The following is a 19,229-nucleotide window of genomic DNA, read 5'->3' as shown; positions in this document are numbered from 1 at the left end:
GCTAACGTTAACGTTCATTAATAAACGCACGTAATTAACGTTGTGCACATCATACATACGATGCGATTCTGCTGATTGAAATATTTACTTTAAAAGGATAATACAGTCCGATCCCATCTGAGCCGATTCTATCAGCACATACAGTACATTCGTGGTTCACCTCGGTAAATCGTAAACGACTCTGAGTCGGCTCCCGCTCTGTGGTAATAACCAGTATAATTAAGCCTGAGCTTTATAATGTACGCGAGTCACACAGAATGTTCTGTAGTATTTGGTGTTTATTTACAACCGCAACATTCATTATAACAGTAAACACGGAGAGATGACTGAGAAAAGAAACTGCTCTTAAAATGAGTCGACTCCTGAATCACTTGTATCGACACTGTGAACAGAGTATTAAAGACACACACACGTCCTATAACAGCGGCCGCTGCTTTTGTAACCGGTTTATCTTCGCTGTTAGCTCTATTTTGAAGTTTTTTTTTCAAACGGAACTAAATAACATTAAATGTGCGTGTGAGCGTGGTCAGTGAGAATAATTCAGTCTGTCCCCCGTGGGTGAAAAATGAATTACTTTAGTTTTAGAAGTAAAAAAATCTCGTAATGTCACACACACACACTCTCTCACACACACACACACACACACACACCCTCGTCAGGCACTTGCGCCCCCCTAGACAAGCACTCGCGCCCCACAGGTTGAAAATCCCTGCGTTAACGTAGCAACATGCACTAGGCACAAGGTATCGGATGTTTAGTATCGGAGCCTCGTTTGCGAGTACGAGTACGAGTTAATGAGCGCGGTATCGGGCTAATACCCGATACTAGTATCGGTACTCATGCATCTCTAATAATAATAATAGAGATATTATTTTTTGGTGGATAAACACCGTCTAACGTCTATAATCTTAGTAAGGCTGCCACGATTGGTCGACGCATTTTCAAGACGCATTTTCAAGATGCATTTTCAATTTTCATTATTTTAAGACGATGCATCGTTTTTAAAACTATGTTTATAAATGATCCTTTTTAATTTCTACAATGATTCCATTCATATAAGTTCTCATATGATTCCCTCAGCACTACTTGCTGCGTGCAGGACCTCAGTCGTATCTGGTCCAGTCACTGGTTGGCAGCATTAAGCGCAGTCTTAAAAAATGCCGTCTGCAGCAGTCAGGACGATTGTAGAGCTTTCAAAGCTAAAAGTTTTCCATGACCCAAATGATCAAAAGTTTGGTGATACTTAAAACACAACAATATGGTTTGTTCACTGTGCAGAGCTTTGATGGTACCACAGCAGCACTAGCGCAGTGTTGCACGTATATATTGTTTCATTACGCTTCTTAATCGCGGAGATCCTAGAATACCGTATTTCTTAGTGAGTTCAGTTAGGGCGCATGTTTATTGCTATTTTTTAATTACGCTTCTTAATTGCAGAGATCTTGGAATACCGTATTACTTAGCGAGTACAGTTAGGGCGCATTCACACGAGCTGCGCACTTGCTGCTTTGAGCTCGTGATTTTTGCGGTAGCCGCAGCGATCAAAGCTCAAAAAACTTCTCATGTGAAACACTTACCACTGTGTTTACATCACTTAGAATGTGAAGTAAGTTTTGAGTGAATGTGCAGGATAGAATCTGGGCTCATTCTGTCTTTACTGTACGTTGGACTTAATGAGACGTGCCCACCTCTCACTATTTTATTTCTGCTATAAGTTTAAGCACTTTGCTTTGTGTACGGAACACCATAAACACGTTTCACTTTGTTTGATATGGAGCACTTGAGAATTTGATAATATGGACATAAACCCTGTTTACATTTAGTTTTGTGCCATATTATTATGTCATACAGTTTGTTGTTAAAATAAAAGAAGCTTAAATGAGATTCTGAATGACATTTTTGATGAAAAATTAATCGTTAGATTAATCGATCAATCGTTAAAATAGTCTATAGATTAATCGATAGAAAAATAGTCGTTAGTGGCAGCCCTAAATCTTAGTAATTTAATTAAAAACAAACTGAGATCTTTTAGAGCACAACAAAATGCATCATGAGTTTTCAGAACAAGTGTAAATCAGCCACAGTTATGTTGGTTGCCAGTTCCAGCCTCCACAGACACAGTCCAAATTAAATTATTAATAGTTGCTGCAAAGGAAAAGAGAGGATGCCCGCATATTCTGGCCAAATAGTGTATATTTTGTATGATTTATCAGGCTTAGGGTAATTAGTGTTACAGCATTCAGTCTTTTGGGTAGCAGTCTATTACCATGGTACATTCTGACTTGGCAATCATTGCCTCATCAAGAAGAAGCTTGGTCTCAGGGACCAAATTAACTTTAATGAAACATTCCCGTCGGCATAGTTCGACACCATAAGTTGTCCCTGGACAGGTGCACCAAAAATTTACAGAACACACAGTTAAACTAACGATGAGGAAGATACAAGATAAGCCAGCTGTCACTCTCAGTATGTTTATAAGAATTTTCCTCAAATGTGCCAGTAATTCTAAACCTTAAATATTTCATGCAACAAAGAATTAGACATCCTTCTTTCCCTCTCAGTATCCACGTATGTCCTCAGCTGCATGGGCGACCTGCGGAGTCAGGTGAGTGTGTTTGTTACATGACCTCAGTTTCACCTGTAAAAAGCATTTTTTATTAATCCACTTTCCTTTACAACTCTTATGTGACTTTACAGCCTGTTTATGATGTGATATCTATGCAGGGATTGGAACACAAGTTATAACACAGCTTTAGCCCAATAGAGGAATTGTAATCCATAAATGATTATCAACCTTTACAGCACTTTTATGTTGATAAAGTGCTCCGAGGTGCATATCAAAAGCAGAGCTGAATCTGTGCACCTTCATTGAGTAGACTCAGTCAGGTCAGACCCTGATGTTGGAAGCAAAGACCTGGCTCACAATCCAGGTTTAATTAATCCCAAAAGTGTTGAGTTGGGTTGAGACCAGGTCTCTGTGTTGGCAACTGGAGCTGCTTTGCATGCAGCTAGTCAAACCAGGCCTCTATAGAGCTTGCTTTGTGCTCGGGGGCATCAAGCTGAAAGAGAAGGGGGACTTCCCCAAACTGTTTCCACAATGTTAAAAGCATATCATTTACCTTATATTATTTTTTATACATCTATACATACATTGTCATGTGTCACATACATTTATACATACAAGTTTAGTGTAGGTTTCTTTGTTGGTGCATATTTTATCTGTTTATTGGTTATTAATCTGATTTCATTTTTATCAACCACTTTATTCTGCTCAGGGTTACTGCATGGCAAACTGGGCACAAGGCAGGAACACCCTGGACAGGGCAGAAATCCATCACATTACGCGGCGAATCATGTCTGTATAGACGCCAAGCCCAGCTGAGCACCACTGAGATTCAAACCCAGCGGTGTTGGGCCAGCATAACAGATCTGCGCCACCCGACATGTTAAAGATTTGTCATGTCATATAGATGAAAAGCTCTGAGGGATTTTCTAAATATTGGGACACTGCATTAAGTGCTTTTTGTTCCATCTTTTCCGAACCAAACCTGGTCAAGTTCAAAACACTGGAAATTTAAATGATAGACATTATTAAGAAAAGAAAAACTCTATTAAAACATATGCAGTTTTTAACATTTACAGTTACAGACACGTACACAGATGTTTTGTTCATCTGGTAATAAGGTTTATTTGTTGCTGCTATCTGTATTTGTTACAGATGTCCTGCTTAAAACAGATACAGAGCAAATACAAAATGTTATCTAATGTTATCAGAAAATATTATCTATAAAATTGTTTCTTATAGATCTTAGAACTTCATACACAAGTTTAGGTCTGATTTCCATATATTACAGAAGACAAATGATACTGTATCCTTTGCTTTGCAGCTCTGTTGGAGATCTGTGGAAACAGCACAAAGATGTTGAGGTAATTTACACACCATGTACATGGCAATATGCCTACTGAGTCTCTAACCCTCACATTTTGGAGCTCATCATAAAAAAGAGTAAAGAAATTGGTAAAGAAGTGCAGCTCACTTTATAATTTTAGTTAATTTTGACTCTGGATTCCACCACCATGTAGAAAAAACCATGTGTTTGTATTGGTTATTTTTATATATTTTAAGCCCTTATAAACCCTCCCACACTCTTATAAACATTTCCCGCACAGTTATACAGCACAGAGCGGTAGAGAATCTATCTACGGCTCTGGCGGAATCTAATGCGTCTCTCCTTCGCTGAGCCAATCAGCACCCAGGATACTTAACCGCATGCTCTGATTGGGTAGCTTCTCAGCCATCCGCCAATAGCGTCCCGTGTATGAAATCAACTGGGCAAATCAACTGAGGAAGCATGTATCAGAAATAAAAAGACTCCTTGTCCGCAGAAATCCACGAACCAGCGAAAAATCCACGATTTATATTTAGATATGTTTGCATATAAAATCCGCGATAGAGTGAAGCCGCGAAAGTCGAAGCGCGATATAGCGAGGGATTACTGTATTAATAGTTGCTGCAAAGGAAAAGAGAGGATGCCCGCATATTCTAGCCAAATAGTGTATTTTTGGTACGATTTATCGGGCTTAGTGTAATTAGCATTAGCTGGTTTTAAGGGTAATTTCTTCTGACTCTTAAAAACTAATTTAAATCAGCCACGCTTGTCTTGCTTGCTGGTTGCCATGTCCATATTTATCCTGCTGAATTTGGTTTTCTTGAAACCGCATGTACAGATAGATTTCTTTATACACATGATCCAGAGCTAATCTAGGGATAATCAGACACCTGAATCTGTCACATAGACTTTAAAACCTGTGGTTCACCCCCACCAGGTCCCAAAAATCATAAAGTATCAGAAGCAATGTGTGTGATGAGCTACAACTTTAGTACATTGAAAACTAGCGTCAGATCCAATGTGAGCGCAGACTGTGTTGAGTACAGGCGTGATTTTTATTGCACCTCACTTATCAAGTATGGTTAGTTTGATAAGGTTTGGGCGATTATCATCTGTTGATGCTGGATTCCTTTTTTCCCACCTCTCTAAAAACAGGGGTTGGGTGTGGTTGCCAGGAGCCTGTAATTGCACTAAATTCCACTAACTTCTATAGACACAGTCCAAAATCTAAAATTTGGAAAGCCTTTCAAGAAATCATGCATATATCGCTGCAAAGGGGCAGAGAGGAGGTCCATATTAATGCTTGTTTTTACTTAAGATATTCCACACATATTTGGCCAAATAGTGTATATTTTGTAATCGTTAATCTCTATGTTATGTGTGTAGGATTATACCAGTGAGATGATAGCTGAATGGAAGAAGCTGGAACTGGACGTGCTGCTCTACCCCATGCTGGGACCAGCTTACAACCACAACTACACTGGAAAACTTAATAGTAATGTGTCACCAGTAACTACTATATATGGACTTGTATTAAGACACCTTTTCTTATTTTTTAATTTATGTGTTTCAGCCACAACAATTGCTGAAAAGTGTAATACTATAATTATATAAAGGAAATGACATGCTTCCAACTTTGCCCTGAAAAGATCATATAGAGGTCACTCTATTTCAATACATTTTGTTTTTTATAATGGTCAAGAACTGAACTTAGGTATCCTACTATACTGGATACCTGATCTTAAGCTTGTTGGACATGGGTATTAATGTGAGTGTGTCAGTGGAAATTTGTGCATTCAGTTCACGAATTATTTCTAGGATCATGGAGTAAGTTGGATGAAAATACTCGGCTTCTAACAGGCATTCGAGTTGGGTTGCTATTGCAGTTTCTCCACACTAAACTCATCAAACAACAGCTTTATGCAGCTCACTTTGTGGACCTTTTCACAGATCTTGCCACAAAGTTGGAAGATTATCATTTATTATGAGATCTTTACCTTTATACACCTTTTAGCAATGGGTGTGGTTAAAACACCTAAAGTGAATTATGGGTGTCCACATACTTTTGATCATAGTGTTCACGTTTTGGTATAATAATGACTGAATATTAGTTTAGTTATTTTCATATTCTGCGGTAAATGCTGTGTGGTTTGAGCTCATTGCTGATGGAACGTGTGTGTTTTGTTGTTGTAGGTGCTCTGAGTTGTACAGCTCTGTACAATGTGCTGAACTTTCCAGTGGGATCCGTCCCTGTGACTGAGGTCACAGTCGAGGATGAAGAACAGCTCGATCACTACAAAGGAAACTTCGGAGACATCTGGGACAAAGTCTTCGTCAAGGTAAATGTTTTAATGAGAAATAAAAAAACAAAGGGAGGCACTAAGAGGGATTAAAGTAGCCAAGTAAAGTCCACCTACCTGACCTGCCCACCCATCTGCCCACCATCTAATGCAGTCCAACACATACACACACCGGTGACAAATTCAACTCACCCATCAGGATGCAAATGCTTAATCATGTCAATCATGTAATCAGTCAGAATGACCTTGAATTGACTGTGGTCATCCTTCCCTCTAAGGGGACAAATGGACCCAAACAGTGCCGGTAATTTTCTCTCCACCCTACCACACACTTGCCTGCAAATATTGTTCCATTTTATTTAAATGTTCATTTTCACTAACTGCTTTTTCCTGATCTGGGTCTCGGTGGGGCCTGTACCATCCAGAAACACTAGTCACAAAGGAGGAATACACCCTGGACAGGGAGCCAATCTATCACAGAGTAACACAAATCCTGTTGCTTACTATTAAGCAATTTAGAGCAGTCTGTTTACTGTGTGCATGGTTTAGAAAGGTGTAGAAACCAGGGGGGAAACAAGCAAGAACATGCCAAACGTCTCAACAAAAAGCAAATGTAAGGATTGAAATTGAACTCCCTGGACCCAAAGGGAATATTGTATTGTGCAATCATTAATTTCACCACCAGAAGGCAGCAGAGCTACGTTATAAGTTCAAAAGTATGTGGACGCTTCTCCTAATTAATATGTTTAGACAGTTTAGCCACATCCATTGCCAACACATGTATGAATCAATTATATAAAGTACTTTAGTCTTTGTGGCAACAGCATGACTGTGTCGTCACAAAGTGAGGTCTATAAAACATGCTTCGACAGGTTTGATATGGATGAACCCCAGTGGCCTGCACAGAACCCTGACCTCAAACTTGACAAACATCTTTAGGGTAGGGCTGCAACTAACGATTATTTTAGTAGTCGACTAATCTGACGATTATTATTATTTTTTTTATGTTTTATTTTTTTCAATTAGTCGACTAGTCAACGATTATTTATGTCATACCCTCCATCTCTGCCTTAACATAACAAAACTCTGTTATGTTATTTAAGTTCCAATATCAAATTAAAATAATGACCCATGAAACATGAATATGAAACTTAAGCTTGATAGTTTAATTAAATATACTGTATTTGAAACATTAATACACAATCACAATAAAACAATTCAATTAAATAAGAAAGCTTTGGACAGCATTAGAAACTGTTATGTTTTAGAAGTTATCACTCTGGAAGTCAAAAACATTTATAACGTGGTTGAGAAACATGTGAATGCTGTCTGTGAAGACCTCAGCCATCTGAGAGGTGCATGACCCTCTTCTCATCCACACACCATTGCTTAGTGCTATTAATAGAAAGAGCAAAAGAGAAAGCTGTATTAATTATCACAAACTGAAGGCTATGTATCATAGTTTATTACAAATAGTGTACTGGCTATGCCAACTAAACCATAACAGGTTAAATATCTTAACTGAATTATCTGCTGAGCTAACTAGCTATCATTAAGTGGAGGAGGCTTATTATTTAGAATGAATGCTCTCATTAACGAGAGCAAAAAATATGGAAGACGAGACAGGGTAACGTTAGGCTATAATGTTAAGTTATATAACGTTACTCATATAAATGACTGATTAACTATTGCACTTAATGTGTTAGCTAGCTAACAAACCTGAAAATAGCGAACTCTTAGCAAGTTTTCCGACAAGTACTCTAGCATTAACAAACATTAACTACGTTGGTTAAAGCACAAATGTCATCACGGCTGCAGGGTGCTGGCGTTTCACCGTGTTGCTGGTGTGAAACCATAACTCTGCTCTGCAGTGTCTGCGTTCAGCTCGTTTCTTTGGGTTATTTTGGCTGAAATGCTCCTGAAATACTTTAAAAATTTCGGTCTCTCTATCTTTGCCTCTCTGTCTTCATAAACTCCCCGCTGCACCATGGAAGCGATGCTGCGCCCCCTTGCAGTTCTTTTAGTGCGTTGCAATAATAACGACGCGTCAACAATGAAATTCCACGTCGACAAATTTTTAGAGTCGCCGTTATCGATTATGTCGACTAATTGTTGCAGCCCTACTTTAGAGTGAATTGAAACATCAGGTGCAAGCCAGGTCTTCATGTCCAACATTAGTACATGACGCACTACAAAATCTTGATGAAAGCCTTACTAGAAGACTGAGCCGTTATAGCCACAAAAAAGCTATGGTTTTGGAATGAGACATCAGGTGTCCACAAGTTTTGGCAATATTGATGTTACTACAGTATTTTGACCGTGTGTGTGTGTGTGTGTGTGTGTTTTGCAGGCAGTGCGTGGTGGTGTAGGTTTACCAGTAGCGGTGCAGTGTGTAGCTCTACCATGGAGGGATGAGATGTGTTTACGCTTCATGAGAGAAGTGGAGGAGCTCTGTGCCAAGAGCAAACTCTCCAACACACACCAATAAAAAGCATGCACACACACACACACTTGATCTGCACTGTACTGTATGGATGGGGGGAAAAATATTTTTTAAATAATCTCATTAATGCAACGATCCTTATAGTCAAATGTGTGAGTATTTGTTAGGTTTGAGGCTGATCCTTCCTCTGGTTGAAATGATATTGCAAGTAACTAATGCAACTCCAAGTGTTCATTAATGATTAGAAAATGTGTCTACTATGTTATCAATATTTAGCAAAATAGTGACAAAGTGCAAATTAATCAAACTAATTACTGTAACGTGTGATTTAGGACACAGCGTATCTTTCAGCATGCAAACTGCGGCTTATATCGACGTATCCACTGTATTACAGTTTTGATAAACTTCATGGTGCACATGAAGACACTGTACTGAAGAAAATTAGCAAACACACTCCTTCAACAAGAGTTCTTTGCAGCAGCAATGTGAGACGAGTTTTCCACCACTTTTATATCCCGCTCACATTTGCACACATTTTGATTTTGGACTCATGACTGGACTCATAATAATCATTACTGGCATACACACAATACATAAGAAAAATGGATCTTTGTGGTGATAATTAAGCTAGTCATGTTTAAAGAACTGATCATCTGATGCCAAGAACAACCCCAGAGTGAAATACAGTAGGGGGGTTTGAGAGAAATGTGAACATTTACATTTCATCCAAATTATGTTTGAGCAATTGAGGGTTCAACAGGTCCAGCTTGGCAGTAATGAGGCTTGAACCTGCAGCCTTCTGATTACTAGTCCAGTACCATAGCAACTGAGCTACCACTGTCCTAGAACTACCAGTAATATCTAAAAGTCTAAACATGAAGCCTAAATAATCTGGTTTCTGAGAATGAAGGTAACAGTGCTTGGATGACCAATCCAATCCTCTATACTCAATCTTATTGAAGATCTGGACAGGAATTTAACACAGCAAGACCACATGAGAGCTACCTCAATAATCTTGGGAAGCTAAGAGGAATGGGTACGAATGTGGACATATCTGAGGGAGTGCAGCTTCGGCTTTCCTCAGTCAAGAGTTAGGGTGGCGGTAGTGACAGAAGAGAGTGAATAGGGTCAAGGGTTTTGGAAGGGTCCAACAGTGGCAACTTGGCGGTGGTGAGGCTTGAACCTATATACTGGGACAAATGGAGGAATCCAGCGACCATTAAAATAAATCTGGATGTTTTGACCAGATGACAAGTCCTGATTTCTAAAAATGAAGGTAACAATGCTTGGATGGCCAAGCCAATCTTCTAAACCCAATCCTATTGAAAATCTAGACAGGTTTTCAATATAGCAAGAACATACTCAAGAACAAGAGGGACCTTCATAACCTTGGAAAGCAAAGAGGAATGGGTACGAATGCGCACATGTCGGAGAGGGGTGTGCAGCTTTAGCTTTTCTCATTCGAGAGTGGGTGGCGGTAGTGACGGGTGAGAGTGAATAGGGTGAAAATGACTTTTTAGAGTTTGTCTGTGGGAATTTGGTTTGTAATTAATGTTTCAATTTATCTCAAACATGTTAAGTAGGTTTGAGGTCAGAGCTTTGTGTAGGTGGTGACGTTTCCTCCTGACCAAAACGGCCTCTTTGTGCATAATGGTACAGACATGCTAGAATAGGAGCAGAAACTTACAGATTTACCTGTTATAATGCAACAAATACCTGAATATTAATGCAATGATTGAATGTAATAGGACCTTTCCACCTCTCTAAAATCACCTATATATTAAATTATAATAAAGTTCTAATCATTCATATGAATTGCTTCTGAATTCTGTATTTTTCTTGTATTGTGTAATGTTGCATGAAAATGTGTCGTGACATTAAGAAATGCAAAAGCATCTCGTCATTTAAACAGAATGACACTTGGCCCTCACTTTACCGCTTCATTGGAAATCGACCTGGTAAATATTTCTCCAGGTTTTTTTCTCTCTCCCATTTTCTCTCAGGTTCATCGTCAGCGCTGAGAATGGTCTCAGTGTTTCGGAGGAGCATTTGAAGGTGCTGCAGATGGACTTAATGATACGTGACGTTTTCATTTCCTGACACTCGGGATGTAAATATGTGTTTGTGTTGGGCTTTATATACATTTATATGTTTTAACTCTTCTGCAATGGGAGCCCTAAATGGAAAACCTGCTTCGATTTTATTCTAATGTTTCTGTTCCTGACGAGACCTTTGTAATGAAGCGTGTGGTTTTATGAAGCATTCTATTTCTATAAGGCTGTATTTTCCTCCAGCATTGGCCCTGTACAGGAGCAACTCCTGAAGTCTTCAGTTTTAGGGCACCTGTATAAATAATTCCCGTCTTTGTTCTCTGTAAAATATCTAAATTACAAAGACTTCTTATGCTGTTCATTCAGGTCCAACATTTACATACATTAATAAGGGTCATACCCTGCGTGTCAAGGCAGTCCTGTGATTTTTTAATTATTTATTTTATTAGGATTTTAACGTCATATTTTACACACATATAGGCTACGTACATTCATGACAGGACTGTGGAAGAATGGAGCTCCTAGAGGAAAACCACACAGACACAGCAAGAACATGCAAACTTCACACAGAAAGGACCTGGAAATTATATTTGAAGCTTTTGCTAAAAGCCCAAGATCTGTACACATGTCTGTTCTGGGGAAGGGAGGGAGGTTAAGAAATAAAAAACAAGGGAGTAAACATTGTGAAAATGAAGAAACAAACAAAGATAAAATAAAAAAGTAGAAATGTACTGATTAAACAATATGGAAAGAAATAATGAATAATGTGAGGAGGAGGGAAACGTAAATAAAGAGTGAAGAAAAAAGTAAGAAGTAGAGATTTAAAAAAGAATAGTTTAAGGTTAAGTAATAAAACTAGGATAAAACTAAAGAACAATAAATAATGTGATGTGAAGGGAAAGTGAAAAATGTGAAAAATTTAAAGAACCACTTAGTGAAGAAAATAACATGAAAAAGGAGCAGAAATTAAGTAAGGCAAACGAAAATAAAAGATATGGAAAAAATAAAGAAAGGGTGAGTGAAGCATATGTATGATATTGTGAAAACAGTGAACATGGTGGTTATGACTAAGCAAAACAGAAGGAATAAAAAAGGGAAAAGAAAGATGCATAATAAATAAAGTATTATAGAAAAGAAAAAGTGATAGACGAAATTAAAAGCAAGTGAAGGCAGTAGAGAAAAACAGTAGGGAAAACGAAAAATGTTACATTTTTGTACAACTTGGGACAGAAGCAAGTTAAACAATGAAAAAACAATAAACTAAGAGAAAATGATAAAAGATTAATAAATAATTAAAGAAAAGAAGAAAAAATGTAAGCATTAAAATTTATTAACACTCACAGTCGATTTCAAATGAAGCGGTAAAGTGGGGGCTAAGTGTCATTCTGTGAAATTAGAGAAACAAGCAAAGATAAGATAGTAGAAATGTACTAATAAAACAATGTGGAAAGAAGTAATGAATACTGTAAGGAGGAGGAAAGAGTAAATAAGAAAGAGTGAAGAAAAAAGTAAAAAGTAGAGATTTTTAAAAGAATAGTTTAAGGTTGAGCAATAAAACTAGGATAAAAATTAAAGAACAATAAATAATGTGATGAAAGAACAAGAAAAGAGCTGGATGTAAAGGACCACTAAAATAAAAAGAGGGTAAAATAGGGCCAGGAATTGAGAAAGACAAGAGAAGATTTAAAATAATGAAGAAAGTAAAATAAAAAGCAGCAGAAATTAAGTAAGACAAATAAAAATAAAAGATATGGACGAAATAAAGATGATATTGTGAAAACAGTGAACATGGTGGTTAGGACTAAGCATAACAGGAGAGATAAAAAAGGGAAAAGAAAGATGCATAATGAAGAAAGTATTATAGAAAAGAAAAAGTGCCAGACGAAATTAAAAGCAAGTGAAGGTAATAAAAAAGAACAGTAGGGAAAACAAAATTACAAAGGAAGGAAGCAAGTTAAACAATGAAAAAAAAAACAAGAAACTAAGAGAAAATGATAAAAGATTAATAAATAAAGAAAGAAAGAAAGAAAGAAAAAGAAAAAAAATCACAAGTAGTCAATTACAAAAATAATAAAAATAAGAAACACTGATTCACATACAAGTAAAAAATAGTGGATCAGCGATTAAGGTCCTAGACTAGGTCACTGGTTCAAGCCCCTCCACCGCCAAGTTCTCACTGCTTGGCCCCTGAGCAAGGCCCTTATACCACAATGGTAACTAAATACAGTTTAAGTCACTTTGTATAAAAGCATCTACTAAATGCTGTAAATGTAATTATAAAAAAGTATATGAAAGGCAAATAAAATTGACTATACAGGGAAAAAGGATAAAAAAGAAACAAGGGAAGAAATAAAAGCAAGAAAAAAAGATTAATAACTCACAGTTAAGGCTAACTGCAGAAAATCCACTGCATAGAATAAATGAAATGCTTTAAACTTTGTGGCATCCATTTGGGAGTGGAAGCTGTTATAGATTTAAAGGGTGAAGGGAGAAACTAGAGATGTCCATGGGATGTCCAACTAGCTCTTTTTGTCATTGTTCACAAGTACAACAAGATTAAGTGTGCAGCCTCACATTAGAAAGTGTCTGACAGTTTTAAATAGTATAACAGCTTAGATGTGCGAGTAGCAGCAACAGAACAGTATAGAGTCTGATGTCCACATACTTTAGGCCATATAGAGTACAAGTCCATTACAAGTGTGTGTAAACTTTTGACTTAAGCTCAGTCCTATCAGTAGATTTCATTAAAAACTCTGTCCACACTGATGCCTCAGCCAAGACCTGGATAGACCTGGATACAAACGACATTTCACGTCTCATTGAGAAAGAAAACACCTCATTCTGAGCTGGGGAGAGAAGACATGAGCGCATCAAGACACCCTGAAAGCCATTTCCTCCTGGGATGAGAGCACAACTCGGATCATTCCGCCCTAATGTCCCATTCAGGAGTCGTCAAGAGCCGCGAGGTCCTCTTACGGTCCTGATGTTGGAGGTAATGACATTGGTCACGGCAAGTGTGTTTTTGGATGACAAAAGATACATAGTTTTAGAGAAGATCATTGGAGGACGCTTATCTTTATATCTTTATATCTTATGTTAGTACGCTGATAGAGGAAAACCACGTCGGCCAATCCGTGTACGCCAGGATTTACTCGCTAAGTACAATTGTAAAGATTCGCTGAGTCGACAGTTTTGCGTTTGATGTGTTCTGCAAAACAGAAGCATAGCCTCTGGACACGATTCTCTTTTTACATTCAGTACCACTGAGCTTCTGCTACATCTGGGCTTTTCTTGCTGCAGCTTGGCGCCCCGCCGTCCTCACAGCCAAATTGGTTTACGCAGGCGAGATAAATGCACTGCAAATGTGCTTAAACGTGTTGGGTAAAGGCAGAAAAATGCAGACGGTGCGTGTCAGGATTAGCACCCAAAGTCTTCCAGACAGGATAGGAGCTCCGTACAGCCAAAGTCCGTCTCATCCACTTCTCAGAGAGAGTTAGGGAGGGATTTATCCTCTGAGTTTTCGAGTCTCGGTCAGTAACTCCTAAAATGATGTAACGGTGCAAAATGCACTATATGGACAAAACTATTGGGACACCCCTTCTACAACTTTGCAGGAACAGTTTAGGAGGCCCTTTCCTATTTGTGCTCTTTGTGTTATTCTATTCAGAAGTGGATGACATGCTGAAAATTCCTCAGGTGCTCAGCAACAACTGATCCATGAAATAACAAATCTACCTAAAAACTTTTATAAGACGGCAGATGGACCAGTGTAATTCTGCTGCACCAAGAGCTTAACTATCCCAAATCATCAGAGCCAAACAAGAACAACCAGAACACACCTTTTAATCTGCCACTAACCTTACCCTTACACACACACTTTCTCTGTACAGTGGTACTACAGGTTTAGTAAAAGATAAAGGTGAGCTGTGTGAGGAACCGGAGATCACTGATGAGGTGACAGGAGCAGCTAGAATATGATCCTAATCCTGTTCCAGTATTGTTCAACACCACAGTCAGTGCAATTCCTCCAAACACACACATTCACCTGCTGTCAGTCCTCCAAATCCTACACACCTACTGCCCTGATACACATCAAAGAACTGCTTCACACACACACAAAACATAGACAAAAGCACACCACACACACAAACATGTACTTGCACACCACACACTCCAAACATAGGTACAAGCACACCACAAACAACAAAAACTCACATACACACTTGCACACCACACACACCAAACATAGGCACAAACACATTACACACAAACAGTAACACACTTGCACACCAAATATAGGCACAAACACATTACACACAAACAGTAACACACTTGCACACCAAATATAGGCACAAGCACAGTACACAAACACACACACTTGCACACCACACACACCAAACATAGGCACAGGCACACTACACACACAAACAAAACACACACTTGCACACTTTACACACACAACAAAAACACACACACTTGCAAGCACTCCAAACAGGCACAAACACACTACTCACAAACAAAAACACACATTTGCACACCACACATACACACGCACACATCAAAAACACACGCGCTGGCACTGCACACCACACACACAAGCACACCATACATACACACACACACACACACACACACCACACAAACATGGTAAAGATTGGGGAACATTGTCAAAATTGAATCAATTGGCATTTTTCATTTGGTTTTACTTCATTTTCCAAAAATATGCAGAAAATAATTTGCTGCTCTCAATGTTCCTAAATGTAAGTATGTGAATGTGTAAGTGTGTTGATCTGTGTGTGATTGATGTTCACTCCTGCTGTGCACCCAGTATTTACAGTAAAACCACTCGGATTAAACCAATGCAATTCAAAACTCTCATGTACTCCAGTGTAGCTCCTGTGTACCAGTGTGTTTGTTCTAGGGGTTCCTGGGCTGGTGTTCTAATATTTTTAAGTTTGTCAGCCTCAGATTAAAAACTCCTAGTTTGCTTTCTAAAGTTTGCTTCAGTTTTGCTTACTGATATTATAAATCATCACTCCTTAAAGGAAAAAAGTACAAGGACATTTAACATGTTTATATTTTAAAATTTATGATGAACTTCAGGGGTGTTTGTTTGTTGACTGAAACTGGCAGCCATTGTGGCTCCGGTAGCAGTTAAGTCACGTTAGCTTGACTAAAAATGACAAAATAACTGTTTTTCTCCACTGAGTTAATAAGGTTTAGAGTGACCATAACACTGTATATATGTGACTGAAAGCAAATGTTTACATTAAAATCAAAGACTGTATGTATGCATTTTTTAGATCACTGTTATCACTTCTATTTACCATTGTATAATCTTAACATTGTGTACACTCCCCTTGTCCTAAGGGTCAAAAATGACCTCTCTTCACTAAACCTTTAAAATAAGGCAGCTTCATTAAAATTTAAACCTCAAACATGATTTGAATAAAGAAACAACCTCTTATTTAGCATAACCTCTGTGAACACTTGGGGTCACTCTAGGAAAAGTAAAGTCTCAATTTCAAATTCGATCGAGAGGATCTTATCTGCTGATAATCATATTGGTGGGTCTTTTTTTTAACTGATTTTTTATTCAACACACAAAACAATACATACAAACTTCCAACATGTATGAGATGCATTCACAATCACAAAAGAAAAAAAAAGTGGTAAAAAATAATTAAGAAAAGAGGTAGTTACAGTTCTTGCATTTCAAGCGTTATTGGTAAACATTTTTTGTTAAACGTATCTGATCTTAGCTGTAATCTTGCTGTAATTTTCTCCATAATAAAAACCTTTTTAACCATATCTTTCCATTGCACAATGTTGGGGGGTTGAGGTTTTAACCAACACACTGTTATAGCTTTCTTTGCTACTAAAAGCAAAATTCTCAATAAATATATCAAGTCCCCGTTGGTCACGTTATCAGGTGGTATACCTAATATATACAGTGCAGGATCTAATGTAAATCTTATTCCTAATATTTGATTAATCTCTTTTTGAACACTTCTCCAAAATTCGGATAATTTAGGGCAGTCCCAAAATGTATGGGTCAAGTCCCCCACTTGTCCACAGTTCCTCCAACATAGCTCAGATGTATTACTATATTTTGAGGTAACAGAAGGTGTATTGAAGTATCTCATTTTTATTTTCCAGTCAAATTCCCTCCATGTTGGACTATTAGTTTGGCCTGCCATTAATGTTTCTTCCCATTTGTCATCTGTTACTATAATATTTGCCTCCAACTCCCAATTTTCTTTGACCTCTATATTATTATCTTCAGAATACGCCTGTAATGCTTTATACAGTTGAGATATTATGCCTTTTTTAGTCTCTTCTTCTGCATATGTCATTAATAATTCCTCTATTTTTGGTGGGTCATTTTTGACTCAAGGCAGCACAAGGGTAAATATTGATTAAGCGGCTGGTGATAGTGGTTTCACATGGGACAGTCTGTCAGCACTACAGGATGTTGATTTGTAAACTTTGTACATATTTAAAACATTATTAGAGAATGACTTTTTAGGATCAGCCTGAAATCACAACATCTTGTGTGATTGGAAGAGACAAACCAGTCTCAAAATTGCTTTAATTATTCTGTAGTGTGGGATAGGAATTAATGAATGCAAATTTACTCAGTTCTTTACTTTTATTCCATCATGTCATGTCACTATGTCATCATGGCTTTGTGATGGTTGGCTGCAAGGATGAGTCAGCTTTCTCCAATGCCCTCTGTCCAATGCCCCTAATAATGCAATCCACATTGTGATGTCAATCCAGTTTATTCTTGGTCTTCCTCGTCCCCTGAATCCTGCCATAACACTGCCATTATGTTGTCATGTGGGACCCTCATCATCACACGCCCAAACTAACAGAACTTTTGGAACTTCTCCATGAGAGTTTCAGCAATTTTCTGATGCACTTGTTCTAAAAGCCTAAATGTGACTTTCTTTCCTTTTCTTCAGTGTCCAGGCTTTCACTGGATACTGGCCAGACCAAGACTTTCATCAATTAACATTTTAAATAAGCTCTTCATTCCAGTAGCATCTTCAGTGTAAGTGCTGAAAATGTAACTTGTTTGTTTATTAGGATTTTAACGTCATGTTTTACACTATTTTGGTTACATTCATGACAGGAACGGTAGTTACTCATTACACAAGATTCATCAATTCACAAGGTTATATCGAACACAGTCATGGACAATTTCGTATCTCCAGTTCACCTCACTTGCATGTCTTTGGACTGTGGGAGGAAACCGGAGAACCTGGAGGAAACCCACACGGACATGGGGAGAACATGCAAACTCCACACAGAAAGGACCCAGACCGCCCCACCTGGGGATCAAACCCAGGACTTTGCTGTGAGGTGACAGTGCCACCCGAAAATGTAACTAGCATGGTGTAAATTTCAAAATGTGCTCACACACAAATATAAAGTATTTCATATGTTTGAAGTTTATTTTCATATATTTCACATAAGTTATTCACATTTAACGTAAACAATTCAGGGGTCAAAGTGTTTTAAACAGCAACATTTACATAACACCACAGCAAAATGTTTAACCAAAGCATCTTCATATATCGTGATTCCTTTGGAGAAGTGAGCATTGTTATAATCTTTAAGATCTTCTTCAGACTATCAGGACTTCAGGTTTTTATTTACACAGGTCAGTTGGTAGAGGTTGGTAACATGGTCTCTGAAAGGTCCGCCCTCCTTCTTAAGTTTGTGTAAATTGGCAGAAAAAATGTCCTCTAATTATTTATAAGCTTTCATTACATTTGCCACTTTTTACAGTCAGGCCATACCCAGACTTATTCCTGGTTTAAATTACAGAAACCCATCTCAGAGACCTAGAGGAACTATACGGCCTAAAGTATTGGACACCTTACCATGAGCTTGTTGGACATCCCAATTCAAAAACAAATGCTATTAAATCGAATGACCTTGATATGATCTTTTTAGCTATAACAATATCCACTTTTGTGAGAAGGCTTCTCAAAGGATTTGGAAGTATGTATGTGGGAATTAGTCCCTATTCAGTCAAAAGAGCTTTTGTATGGCTGGGCACTGATGTTAGTCAAAAAAGCCTCAGCTGATGTTCTAGTTCATTCCAAAGCTGTTAAGTGGAGCTGGGGTCAGGGCTCTGTGCAGGCCACAAGCTCTTTATAGAACTTGCTTTGTGCACAGGTGACAGTCATGTTGGAACAGGAAAGGAATTCCCTAAACTGTTGCTGTCATTGATTTATTACGCCTGTTCTTAATTGTTGTGGCTGAAACACATGAATTTAATGATTAAAAGAGGTGTCCCAATACTTTTTCCATATAGTGTGAGTGTGTGTTTCCATCCATGTGTGTGTGTGTGTGCATACATGCATGAATGTGCGTTTGGAGAGGGGCCAATAAATATTTTAGCATTAAAATAGGGTCGCATTCAAAAACAAGGTTGGGAACCCCTGGCTGAGAAGAATGCTGTACAAAGCTAATTTTTCCACCATGGTGAAGATGCTGAGAAGACTTTGCGTATATCTGGCCTGGACTGAGG

At 38.2% G+C, this 19,229-nt stretch overlaps 1 protein-coding gene across 1 annotated transcript in view; it reads left to right on the top strand.

Moving 5' to 3' along the window:
- The window catches only part of faah (fatty acid amide hydrolase), a 30,380-nt gene extending 19,932 nt beyond the window's left edge, over nucleotides 1-10,448 (top strand). The window contains exons 11-15 of the mRNA XM_062996527.1: nucleotides 2,562-2,605; nucleotides 3,888-3,927; nucleotides 5,277-5,385; nucleotides 6,084-6,229; nucleotides 8,541-10,448. Coding sequence (XP_062852597.1) covers nucleotides 2,562-2,605; nucleotides 3,888-3,927; nucleotides 5,277-5,385; nucleotides 6,084-6,229; nucleotides 8,541-8,678 — 477 coding nt within the window. The 3' untranslated portion in view covers nucleotides 8,679-10,448. The remainder of the gene's footprint in view (nucleotides 1-2,561; nucleotides 2,606-3,887; nucleotides 3,928-5,276; nucleotides 5,386-6,083; nucleotides 6,230-8,540) is intronic.
- The last annotated feature ends 8,781 nt before the right edge of the window (nucleotides 10,449-19,229 follow it).

The sequence above is a fragment of the Trichomycterus rosablanca genome, chromosome 6, assembly GCF_030014385.1.
Source record: "Trichomycterus rosablanca isolate fTriRos1 chromosome 6, fTriRos1.hap1, whole genome shotgun sequence".
Taxonomy (NCBI): Eukaryota; Metazoa; Chordata; class Actinopteri; order Siluriformes; family Trichomycteridae; genus Trichomycterus; species Trichomycterus rosablanca.
Note: the sequence above shows the minus strand (reverse complement) of the source record. Positions and strands in the feature narration are given on the sequence as shown.